Source organism: Mirounga leonina, unplaced genomic scaffold (assembly GCF_011800145.1).
Source record: "Mirounga leonina isolate KUSES-001 unplaced genomic scaffold, KU_Mleo_1.0 Mir_176, whole genome shotgun sequence".
Classification (NCBI taxonomy): Eukaryota; Metazoa; Chordata; class Mammalia; order Carnivora; family Phocidae; genus Mirounga; species Mirounga leonina.
In genome coordinates this window covers 38,973,448-38,987,020 of record NW_023270454.1, presented here as the reverse complement: position 1 = coordinate 38,987,020, position 13,573 = coordinate 38,973,448, and the positions used below count along the sequence as shown (strand labels likewise).

The 13,573-nt window shown below is 39.6% G+C and overlaps 1 protein-coding gene across 2 annotated transcripts in view; it reads right to left on the bottom strand.

Annotated features, from left to right (window-relative positions):
- SLC10A7 (solute carrier family 10 member 7) overlaps nt 1-13,573 on the bottom strand; it is a 257,713-nt gene that overhangs the window by 47,223 nt on the left and 196,917 nt on the right. For both annotated transcript variants that reach the window (XM_035022950.1, XM_035022951.1), the window contains one exon: nt 1,791-1,874. In XM_035022950.1, coding sequence (XP_034878841.1) covers nt 1,791-1,874 — 84 coding nt within the window. The remainder of the gene's footprint in view (nt 1-1,790; nt 1,875-13,573) is intronic.

Below are 13,573 nucleotides of genomic sequence, written 5' to 3'. Positions count from 1 at the left end.
GTGCTACAATAAAGAACAACCAGGGAAACATACTTCAGATAGGTGGTTCAAAGAAGGTATAAATTAAAGAGTCACATGAACAATGAGTTGGGGTGGGAGGGTAAATGGAAAGATACTCTAAACAGAAAAATCAAGCAGGAATTGAGAAAAGCCAGGGAGTCGAGAGTGTAGGAAAGTGGCAAAGAGGTTAGAGAGGCAAGGGACATAATGTTTAGCCAGAATACCTGATGTGAGCAGCACTGTAGGGGAAGTATTTTTCCAAGTATCATTTTACATTTAATTAAATGGTATTCTTTAAGTACCTTTAAATCCTTCCCTCTTATCCTAAATTTAGTCCATTTTCTAAGGATAACATTAAAATTTAAAAAAAAAAAAACCATGGAGACATGTAGTGGATGCTGTGGTGTGCCACCTGGAATGAGGTGTTTATTCCCACATCTGCAGGGCATGTTGGTTATCCCAGAGATCCCAGCTGTGTTCCTCTTTGGGAATTGCTACTAAGACAGTAGACTCTCCCAAGGTCATACCTCTCATGGGGAGGTCAGTGCAAGAGTCTGTAAGACTCTGGTCTTCGGTGGGATGATTCTGAGGGCTCAGTGCAGCTAGAGGCCTTTGCTGGAACTACATTGTCCTGTACGTTCTCCCCATCCTACTTTTTTTACTCTCCCAAAGATGTTCACCCCAAGGGCACTCCTTGAGGAAACTTCCTGCATAGAAACCTCTGTCTCACACTCTCTTTCCCAGAGAACCAAGCCTAAGATGGTGTGTAAATATTATATGTATACACCTGTAATATGTACATAGACATAATTTTTTTTCTATTTAATATTTCAAAGAGTTGCTTCTCATTTAGTATTTACAGGGAATTTGAAAATGATGATGATAGACACTATAAAGCACTTACCTGTGTCAGGCTCTGTGATGACAAAAACTTTATCTGCACCCACATTTAAATTAATCTTCACAACAACTCTTTGATATAGGTGCTATTATTATACAATTTGGTGAATTATAACCCTGGAGCTAAGGAGATCAAATGACTTGCCCAAAGTCACACAGCAAATAAAAGGTAAAACTAAGAACTAGAGTCTAGTTGCTCTTTAACCAACGTCTGTGCTCTTAACCATCCTGATATACTATTTTCCTAAGACTCACTCATTTTAGCAGTACAATTCTGTGCTCCATTCCTGTGTTTTTAAATTTGTGTGTTATAATTCAATTACATGCTTATTAACTTGCTATAAGAATTTAAATATAAGAATTTCTCCCATTAGTCTAATTCAATAAGAATGATAAAGGAAACTAAATTTTCTAAGATCTAATTTTAAGAGCTAATAGAATTAAGTGTTTATTTTATTAATGACATGATCACAAATATGATCACAGCTGTTGAAGGGGTCCACGAAGAAGCCAGCCAACTAGATGCTTGTTCCCACCAACAGTCATAATGCTGAGACTTTATCAGAAGGAACAGAATAAGGAAATGATTTCCTAGGTATTTTTAAGCTACCTACATGGCCACGAAGTACAGATAATAAATTAAAAAATCAAGAATCTGTGCAGGCATCCCTATGTAAAGCTATCTGCAAAGCAGACTGATATTAAATAAAAAAATAAAAAGGTGGGAATATCAGGTGATGGATGAAACCTGGTGTTTCACAGTCTTTTATGTTTTCTTTTAAATGTCTTTTTCTCTATCTTTTCTTTCAATTGTCCTGACATTATATCGGAATTCACAATTTGACTCACAAAAGAAAAAAAAAAAGAGCAGATGAAGTTGGAGACCTTACCTGTCCAATAATGAGAGGAACCACAACAGTCATAAAAAGCTGAGAAAAAATAGATGTAAAAGGCACAGAAGAGGACGAGCCAAGCTGCAAAGCAAGAAGGTAAGAGGAGTTAGAATTACTCTGAGTCAGTTATCAAATATTGCTGTTAATTAAATGATACAATATGTGAATTCTCTCACAGGCACCAAAAATTTGGTAGCTATATACAAAGAGCAAGTGAAGTTACTTCTTTTCTAAATTTAGCACCACACAGACTAAGGTACTTTACCATTTAATTTTTATGGGAAACTACCATTGAGGAAAAATGATAACTATGGCTTTGTAATTAACTTACATTGCTTATTATTAACTACATTTCTGCTAGTAAAGTTATTTATTCTGTGTTCATACTGTTCATAATCATATGGCGTGATATTTCACCTATACTCATAGTTTGTGTGCTTTTCTCTTTGTCCTGTCTGCAGATCCCTAAAACAAACAAGGGTGTCTCATCATTGTCTTCTCAAGATCATATTTTCCTTTATGCAAATGAAATAGTTTCTAACTTTTCTACTCCATCACAACAAAGGCAATGAATCTCATATACCTATAAAATTTATTCATACACAAAATCTAGGAAATGGGAATTCCTGAAACATCATTATTTTTCAACCTAAAATGTCAATATATCTCTTCTAAATGTGTATGTTTTGACACTGCTCATAAGTCCTATTTTTTCCTCCCTCCTCATTTTTTGGTTCGTTTTCACTAACAATTGCAATCTCAGCTTCATAAAGATTCTACTGCTGGGAGACAGGTAGTGTTTGCCTATAAACACAGCCCCATACTCAAGTTAGTCTCAACCACCAAGAATTGCAGGCTTCCTATTAACTTGTTAATGGCTTTCAAAACCTCCTTCTGGTTTTCAAACCTCTCTGGACAAACAATAGCCTGCTCCAGAGATGTTTATCTCTTTTAGGAGTCCCTTTTGCAGTCAGGTTCTTCCAAGTCATCAATAATGATCTCCCTGGAACTTGAAACTTACTTGCACCCTTCCCCTACAGACCAAACCTCAATTTTCATATTTACCTAAGTTTAATAAACTTGGAAATACCTTTTGGAAGACAATTTTTGTGAAAGACTTGAAGGTAGTGGTGAGGGAGGGCATTGTATGTTAAGTAAAACAAATGAAATCTTTAGATAAATGAAGTCAATAGTTCAGAATGAAATGATGTGGGATCAGTGTTTTCACTGATTTCCAATTCCTGCATGAGCCAGCTTACCAAAATCTTTTCTACACCCTGATGTATTTTATAAAGTTCTGCTCCCACCCTCAGCCCCATCCACAGCCCCTCAGTGCATCTACATGCACTCAAGATGCCAAGAATGTATGTCCTCCCCATCAGTGGCTTGCATTCACTTCCTACTAGCTTTAGCACTGACCACTGGCTGTGAGTTTAACTCGTAAAAATTGTAGCCTCCAACTTTTTGCTCCATAACCAATATAAACTAAAGAAATGAAGAAGACAAACAGAAAAAGTGAAACTGTGAACAGAAATGTGAACACATAGGATTCCTGGTGTGTTAAATGCTAAATGGTTGTTAGATGTTTCTTTTTATGCAAAGCCTAAGTATTAAAAGCTAATAATCACACCCTATTTTAGAACAACAATGTCTTTGAAGTGTAAGGCATTTAACAAATACATGTTTCTTTCCACAAATAGTAACCCTAAGGATGCTCCTGAGGTAAGAACTAAAAATTTAAAAATGTATATTTTACAGAGAAATTGAGGCACAAATGAATAGACAAATAAAATTTAAAGAACAGAGTTTTCAAATTCAAAAACATTCAGCTCAATGCTCAATTCATAAGGTTCACAATGTTTTGGAGAGAGGCAATAGGATTCCGGGTGATAACCTTCAAGTAAAAGCTGTCAATTCCTGCCTGGAATCTCATGGGTAATCTCACATATTTCTGTCCTCCTCACCCCCTCCCCCTTTTTAAAGATTTTATTTATTTGACAGAGAGAGAGACCGAGAGAGAGAGCACAAGCAGGGGGGCAGAGGGGCCACCCAGGTGCCCCTCTGTTTCCCTTTCTATCTCAACTCTACTGTTATTTAATGTGTCTTTAAGATGTTTTAATGAATAACCGTATCAAGCTATACTCCCTCTGTAAGCCCAATGCCTAACCTAATACCTGGCAGAGAGAATAAGTTTGCAGATAATAAGGCTGTGCACAAGGAACAAATGAAGTAATCTGTAAATATACTGAGCTAAAATGTGCCAAACTCTTATTCAAAATCATATCCCTATTTTTTTCTAAAGTTATAACTGAAGTATATTTTAAAAACCTCTTAGGGGGTGCCTGGGTGGTTCAGTTGGTTAAGCATCTGCCTTTGGCTCAGGTCATGATCCCAGGGTCCTGGGATAGAGTCCCACATTGGGCTCCCTGCTCAGTGGGGAGTCTGCTTCTCCCTCTCCCTCTGCCCCCCTGCTTGTGCTCTCTCCCTCCCTCTCAAATAAATAAATGAAATCTTTTAAAAAAGATCCTCTTACATTCAGGTGGTGTTATACAGTCACTTGGTATTATTTTTTCACTGCTTGTTTATCACTAGCAACACAATTAATTCTAATATGCACCTAGAAATAAAAGGCATCTAAACGTGATGAGAACCACGTAAAGGATATGTGTGTGTGTGTGCATGCCCGTGTGTGTAAGAAGCAGAGTGAGGGTGGCTATACATGTTCTCTGCCCTCAGTTCTCCTCCATAGCCCTTCCCTAGCTCCTTAAAGCTGCTCTGGAGGGGAAGACCTAAAACTGAACAGAATCCTAACCCTGGAAGAGATTTGGAGTTCTATTCCCTCTTTTTAAAGATGTGAAAACTGAGGTCCAGGGAGAAATGACTTGTAATTAACACCTCTAATATTTGCATTATGATGTGAAATTGGCTTTGCTTCTCAAACATATTTAGGCAACTCTTTAGCCAAATCTACTCCGTGATAATAGTTCTCTTACACTGGAAGGCTTGGTTGTTTAACCAAAAAGTATTTTTTTTTTAAAGATTTTATTTATTTATTTGAGTGAGAGAATGAGATAGAGAGCATGAGAGGGGGGAGGGTCAGAGAGAGAGGCAGACTCCCTGCTGAGCAGGGAGCCCGACGTGGGACTCGATCCCGGGACTCCAGGAACATGACCTGAGCCGAAGGCAGTCGCTTAACCAACTGAGCCACCCAGGCGCCCTAACCAAAAAGTATTGTTGGAGAGCAATAACCCCAGAGATCAAATAGAAAAGTTAAAACATCATTTATTAAGTTAATTTGGGAGCTATTTTTAATCCCAAGTCTATCTAAAAGATTGCATTTGGGGATAAGAGAAGTAAAGGAAAATTCATGTCAACTTGGGTTTTAAAGTTTTTATCTATTTTAACTTCTCCATCCATCACACAATAGACCATTTGCATGTTCAATGTTTTTTTTTTAATTTTTTATTTAAATTCAATTTAGTTAACACACAGTGTATTATTAGTTTCAGGGGCAGAATTTGGTGATTCCTCAGTTGCATATAACACCCAGCACTCATTACATCAAGTGCTCTCCTTAATGCCCATCACCCAATTACCCCAGCTCCCCCCAGCAACCCTCACTTTGTTCCCTAGAGTTAAGAGTCTCTGATGGTTTGTCTCCCTCTCTGTTTTTATCTTATTTTACTGCGTGTTCAATGTTTAGAAGGCTTGTGTTCCTAGAAGTGATCTCCAAAGTCCCTTTGTTCTCTAAAACGCCTATGATCTCTGGTCCACTTGATTAGGAACACGGGTTAGAGGAGCCCCGTGCTTTGTCAGATCAGAGGCCAGAGCAAACTGGCCAGGGATATAATTAACAGGGTACATGACACCAGACTAGGTATGTGATGATGCTGGGGAGGAAATCCCATAGGATGGCTCCCTTAGAAGTGGCTCTGAAAGGAAGGAAATCTCAGTTCTGAGGTCTAATTTGGCATAAGTCCTTTCTTTTCAATCGACAACCGACCTGTCGCTGTGGTCAGTGCGAAGATGCAGAGATACCCTTGGGGAAGTATCTGACGCTATGAAGTACACCTTGGCATCCAGAATAAAGAAGAGCGAGCATCTGGCATAGGGTGACATATGAGAACATGACCAGAAAAGTACCAAACCTGATCATTTTGTATGCAGAGTTAATTTTAACTAAAGCAGAAGGAAATATGCTGCCTGGGATATTTGGTTCTTCACATTTTAATGAAGAACCTGTCAGGGTTTCTATTGTAAAGACCAATGTGTTTATAAGAAGCATCAATAATTTGTACCTTTGGATAGAGTTGCAGGTTTGGGATAAGTATGTATTAATCCAGGGCTCTGGGCTTCATTGAGCTATCCTGGCAGATTTAAAGGGGACAGTCTCATACCGCCAAACCCGTATTTTAAGATACACTGTGTTAAATGAACAATCTGGTCACTGGCTAATTTCTTTTAGGAATATGATACTTTAAAGCACAGAACTCACAATTAGGTCTGTTTGTTTAATATCATGCTGAGAAGAAAAGTTTCAGTGAAAATTAAATATGTAGAGACTTAGGACCTTTGTGTTTAATCATTCAAATAGTTACTGGTGCCTCCTGTAAGCCAGGAGCATGTTTTAGGCACTGGGAATCCAACAGTGAGCAAACACAACACAAAACCCCTCCTCTCGAGGAGTTGCTCTTTAAAAGTTGAGGTGTGGGGGCGCCTGGGTGGCTCAGTCAGTTAAGTGTCCGACTCTTGATTTCGGCTCAGGTCATGATCTCAGGGTCATGAGACTGACCCGTGTCAGGCTCTGTGCTGAGCATGGAGCCTGCTTGGGGTTCTCTCTCTCCCTCTGCCCCTCTTCCCCCTGCTCAAGCTCTCTCTCTCTCAAAACAATTTTTTTAAAGATTAAAAAAAAAGTTGAGGTGTGTGTGCATTTCCCCCCACCACCAAGTGCATATGTGTTCCTTTCCATAGAACGCCTTCCACCAACTTATACCTGGAAAAGTTCTAGTCTTTGTCTAAGAGTTAGTTCAATGATCACTTTAGAAATTCTTTCCAAACCCTCCTCCTGAAATTCAGACTTGGCTTCTATTGTGGCTCTGTATTTCTACCGTTCCTCTCAGAATCCTTGGTTGCTCTTGCGTACAAATCTGTCTCTCAGTAAACTATATGTTTCAGAAGGTCAGGAACAGGGTCTTATTCATGTTTATATTCCCGGTGCCCAGCAGACTGACTGCATTTTACATCTAGAGCAGTGGTTCTCAAACTTCAGCACACCAGAAACATCTGCAGGGCTTCTTAAAACACAGATTGCTTGGCCCCACCTTCAGAGAAGGATCGGGAGGATGTTGAGAATTTGCATTTCTTTTTTTTTTTTAAGGTTTTTTTATTTATTTGACAGAGAGAGACAGTGAGAGCAGGAACACAAGCAGGGGTAGTGGGAGAGGGAGAAGCAAGCTCCCCGCAGAGCAGGGAGCCGGATGCGGGGCTCGATCCCAGGACCCTGGGATCATGACCCGAGCCGAAGGCAGATGCTTAACGACTGAGCCACCCAGGCGCCCCGAGAATTTGCATTTCTAATATGACTCCATTGATGCTGCTGAGCTAGGGTTCACCCTTTGAGAATCACTCATCTAGTACGTTGTAGGTATCCAACAACAACTGTGAGTTCAATTAATGAATGTCTACAATGCATAGGTAGAAAAAGAGGCCTGACAAAGTTTTCTTTTCTTTCTATCCTTCCAACTTACAAGTAAGTTACAAAGCCCTACTTAATTTACAGACCCTAGGAAAAGATCAGTTGCCTGGCCTCCCAACCATCTCCTGTAATTACAATAATGACAACTTTTATCGTGTATTCTCTATGTGCCAGACACTGCTCTAAATGCTTAATGTGTGTCAAATAATTTAATCCTCGCAGCAACTCCTTCAGGTAGGTCTTACTAGTACCCGTATTTTCATATATGGCAACAGCGGCACAGAACAGTTGGACAAGGTCACTAGCTAGAGAGTGACAGAGCCAGGATCTAAACCTGGAAGGGTCACTTCACAGCCCTCATATTTAATTTTTACACTCTACTGCATATTAATTACAAAGGTACAGAGCAGTGAAATGGAAAAGGGGGCAGAATGGAAGCCAAAGCTGGGCTCCCCCTTTCTTGCCTATGTGAGAGCAAGAGAGGGAGAGAGAGAGAGTGTGTGTGTGTGTGTGGTGCCTGCATGGAGATGGGAGATGGGGAACTGGAAGGCAGGCAGAAGCAAGAAGAGGAGGAGAAAGAAAAAGGAGGGGTAGGGAGAAACTTGTTAAGTAGTAGTTGATGCAGCCTTTCTCAACTGGGGTCCCAGACTTGAGCCACAGAACACAGAAAATTATTATCTGTCAAGGATGATACCTAGCTAGTACCAGAGTAAACACATCAGAAAGAGTTAATCCAATACATACAATGGATGTCATAGGGCACTGGGACTTAATTTTCTAACCTGGCAGAAAACGGCTGAATAGAAGCAGAATTGACCCAGCAATCCATTCAGTTTAGAAACTGTTTGATTTGGAAAGAATCTGGGGGTCCAGCAGGTAAAATATTATAGGGTCAACCAAGATTCAGAAAGACAAGTAAGTAACAATTCTTGATGGAGATGCTGACTGTCTGTAAAATCATAGTTATCAACCGACAGTTAGAAAACAGATGGTGTGTTTTAAATCACTTCTGTAAGTGAGCTGACCTGTAAATTGTCATTAATGTACCAGGTCTTCACTTGCTCTGCTGTATAATCAGCCTTTTTATCTCCTACCAGGGAAATCCATTAGCCACAGGCATCTCTACTGTTCGTGTCTCTTCTCAGCTATTAAAACATTATTGTATTAAATAATTCACCCTTGGTGATTGGTCTTTGCTTTCATTAGCGCCACATTCAGGAAAAATATAAGAACAGATATTTACAGTTTATACTGTAGAGTGATGAATGGTAAATCTCTTCTGTGAGAAAATCAGGAAGAAGCTGCTTCAGATACAGAGCAGGATTTGTTCACTTCCTGCCCAATTTCCACCCTCCGCCGTGGCCTGCAGAGCCCAGCCCTAGGGAGGGGAAAAAAGGAGGGGGCTCGCTTACTATTGGCTCAAACTTTCTTGTACCCCTACACAGACACACTCACAAACACCTGTCTGTTTCCTGTCATAAAGACAAGCATTCAGACAGAATAAGGGAAAGTGTCCCCAGGCCCGGATTCCCCAAATCCTTCTAGATTTCCATCTTTCCCTAGAAACTACAGTTCAGCTTTTCTTTCATTCCTGCTGCCCCTTCTCTCACAGGGAAACATGCAAACTACATTGATTACTTACACAAAATCAATGACTTAAATGTACACCAGCTGACAGACTCAATGTAAAACTGACTACGATTTTTATCAAAATTAAAATATGATTGTTAAACACCCATATCGATTCAGCCGCATGTATAAAACTAAAATTGGGTTACTGTATGGAAGGTATATACTTAGTAGAGGAAATGAGCCTTTTTATATCTAGATGCATGGTATTTTTCTTTCTTTGAGAGGTAACGAACATAATAGACTTTTAATAATTTTTTAAAGATAAAAAATTATGTAAAACATTTCCTTTTGTGATATGCTAATTTAAAACACAAGATTACCTTCCAGTAACTGATGGAAACTATGTGCAATTGTAAATTCTGGTTACTCAGACCACACAGGATATTTAGTGAAATGTGCCCAAATGATCTATAAATTGGCTTATCATAACCCAAAAAGAAAAGCTGTGAGGAGATGGGCTTCCAGGACATGGAGGGCTGGATAGAGAGATGCTCAGAGGCATCTAGGAACAAACTTTGCTCCTAATTCCCTGACCACAGAATTTGGTCCTGTCAATCTGTTTGGTTCGGGAACCAAAGAGCCTACTGTTGCCAAACAGTCCCTTAAGTGGAGCAAACATTTAAGTTCCCCGAGAAGAGTGCTCTAAGCCTGGGGACCAAAGGACAAGAGTGGCATAAGGAAGGGGTGTCCTTTTCACTCTGGCCAGACCCTACCTGCTCAGGGAGCACCAGGAGCAGCCGGTGGTGCTGGGAGGGAACCAAGGAGCAAAGTAAAAGCCTGGCTTTCATCCAGCGTCATTGCCCCTTCAGTTAAGTCTGAGAAGTCCCAGACCAGCAGTGGCGTTGGCCTCTCTGGGTCAGGGGTCCTGAAAAGGGAGAAGGGGTTTATCAGTGTCACCTCTGGAGCATTTGAAAGTGGCTTACGAGGTGCTTCCCCTCACCCACTATGGTGCAGTAAGATCTAGAGGGAGTCTGGGCATGACCATTTATAAAAGACTCCACACATTATTTTGCTTTACAAAATTCTCTCAGTGTGAGAACCATTTCTGAGTGATTTCTCATACAAAGTGAGGATAATATGTCTAAAGGGAGTCATGGGATTACCTATAAAGTACATATTATAGCTACTTGATAAAAATTATTCTACCTCTCCTCCCACTTCCCCCTCTCCTCCCTGAAAAACAAGGTTTCTTATACAGTATGGTGGGAATTCAAGCCTATTGAATTTAAGAACCCCTGAAATGGAAAGTAACAGAAGAGACAGTCACATCAGCCCAAAGATAAGCTACTCTCAGGTTGAAGAGGAGGAGATTTGTCTTCACTGGCTTTAGGAACGCTCTTGGGCACACGGTGGAGAGACTGGTTCAGTGTGAAGCAACTGGAGCAGTCAAATGGCTAGTTTCTCTTTAAGTGCTTTCTGTTTTACCACTTTGTACATCACACATGTGCGTGACCATCAATTATGCAACTATCAATGGGAACATATTATAAAAAATAATCAGAGTATTGTCCATGGCACTAATGGCTGTATTCATTGTTTCTGTTTATATTGATGGGATTAAAAGTGCAATAATTTTCTATCACAGATGGCCAATTACTAGGGAAACTAATGATGATTGTAGCCTCGAAAGCTGCCACTGAGCTCTTTCCCCCACCCTGGCTCTCTCTCTAACATGAACTCTTGAACCATGTAGTCTGAACTGTGTAGGTTAGCAGTGAATTTTTTCCTCTAAATTTCTCCTGTGTTCTTTGTTCTTGTTTACCCAAGTAAGCCTTAAGTTTCTTCAAGACAAGAATTATGCCTTTTTCTTTTTTGTCTTCCCTATGTTACCTACAATATCCATGGTCAAGAAATAATAATTGAGTGCTGGTCATCTGTCTTAAAATAAACTGTGTCTCCTAAGAGGCATGCTTTGGAAAGTAACATTCAAGGGGATACAGAGCCTGGCTGAAAGTCCCTTGTGTTCTTTACTAGTTGCACAGCCTCCAGTGAGTTATTAAACGTCTTTGAGTCTAAGTTTTCTCATACAAAGTGAGGATAATATGTCTAAAGGGAGTCATGGGATTACCTATAAAGTACATATTATAGCTACTTGATAAAAATTATTCTACCTCTCCTCCTGCGTTCCCCCTCCTCCCTGAAAAACAAGGTTTCTTATACAGTATGGTGGGAATTCAAGCCTATTGAATTTAAGAACCACTGAAATGGAAAGTAACAGAAGAGACAGTCACATCAATGGAACATAGAGTTAGTTCAGAAACAGCCTGGTGTGCGTGCATGTGAGTGTACATTCGTGCTTGTGTGTGTGTATATATAGGTCTAATTATTATAATGCCTTATAAATACCTTCTTGAAGATAGGCTGGGTTCCTAAGAAGTCAAGTCATAACCAATCAAGTGACAGAATAGCAGAGCTAGGCTGCTCTCACTTAAGGGGTGCTTACATGTTCCTGAATGGGTAAGTGTGGAGCTAAATGTTTATCAAATATCCTAAGGTATTGATGTGATCATCCCCATATATGAAGATGGTCTGATCTATGACCCTGAGGACATGACTTTCAGCAGTGGTCAAAGTTTGGACTCTGCATGTTTCTAGAGGCCTTGATGTTCAATGACCTTTATGGCTAGGGTGGAAGCGAGGCCTTGATCTGTCATTTTAATAGCATAAGCTCAGTGTCACTGACCTTACCCTGCCAAACATAAGCTTATTTAAATATATTGGTGGTCTACAGATTATGAAATTTGATACCATGAACATAGTCTCTAATACACGGTTTCTTTAGCTCACAATTGCATTGAATTAGACGGACCTATTCTATGCTGTGAACACTGTTATCTCCGCCCTTTGTCTTAACTCTCAGAGGAAGTAAGTTCACACTGTTTCCTTTCATTCCCCAGAGTAGGCAAGATGGGGCTGGTTAGATGCTGTGGGGTAGTAGCTCAGGAGGCTTCAGGGGAGCAGGAGTCCACAGAAGCAGGAGCTTCACATTGCCCGATGGACCTTCCCAGTGTGGTTGACTCAGATTTCAAACCCCACGGGCTGACCTCACTGTCTAAGTGTTGAACTCAGCGCTCTGGCCTCTTCATCTTAACTACCACTCTCCATTCCAGTTCCAGCTCTAAAATCTCTCTCCCTCAGTGCTCTCTACCATTGGCTGTTGCATAAAGACTATAATAATGCCTGGGCAACAACCATATCAAAGGAAAGGCATGGCAAGTTTTGAAGTGATGTCAGACATAACAGAATCAGAACCATGCAAATGAAAAACTCTGAAGTAAGCAGGAGATCCTCTAGAAACCTCAGAAGTTTCCTTCTTTCTCTTTTTCCTCAAATTAAGTTTCCTTTCAGTACAAAATTCTCTGTAAACCACCCCCCACTTCTTCTATTAAATGAAATGTTTTCTATTTTAGTAATCTCCTTTGAAATATTTTGATACTTGTGATACTTATAATTTCTGGCTTAGATTTTAATTATCTATGAATGTATTCTATTTTCTCTAATAAACCATAAATTCTCTGAGAGAAGGATCAATGTCAGATTGATCTTTGTAATATTCACAGTGCACAGTAGGCATTCAAACACTGAATAAAAGAAGGGATTTTTCCTTAATATTATTGAAAAAAAACCGTAAATTCTTTCTCATAGCAAACACAAGGTAAGATTTTATGCAGCAGGCTGAGACTCTAACCTTCTAACCATTCATTTATCATCTGAACCACTCTAATCATTCACTACTCACCCACCTTTCTATTCCGCTCCTTCCAACAAATATTTATTGAGTATTTGACATTGGAAATAAGGTAATGAATAAGGTATGCCTGGTTCCTGGCCTGGAAGAACTTCAAATCTAGTGGATGCTTACCACTTGTAACACTGCTTTGTAAGGAAAATTATATGGAATTCCAAATAATGAATGTATAAGTGCAGTTTTTAAAGCTGGGCAAGGCTTTATTTATCCTTATGAGAGAACTCCATGGACTGGTGCATATCTACTGATAACATAAAGACAATAATTTCCACCCCTGCCAATATCAGTGGTATATTATCAAGAAAATCGAGGTAGTATATGTAAAAGCATTTTGAATCTTAGGAACAAATGGTGATATTTCAGGAAAAGTTTTACTGTTCTCACAGTCAACCACAGTAAACACTGGATTTATTTACATATAGATTATAAGATTATAGACTATAAGTAATTGTAGAATCTTAAAGGTTAAGTTTTAAGGCTCAGCCCACCATTAAGGGCTGGGCTAGTTGGACTGTTGCTGCATCTCAGATAAGCATTTCTACAGAATCTTGACATCCTTCCTGGAATTATTTTCTATTTTCCTTTCTAAAGCGTCAAATGTAAATAATTAGCACTTGCATGGTTCTTTATAGCTTACAGCATGCTTTCACATAAACTAACTCATTTCATCTTATAATAATCCTCATCTTATAGAGGAAAAAACTG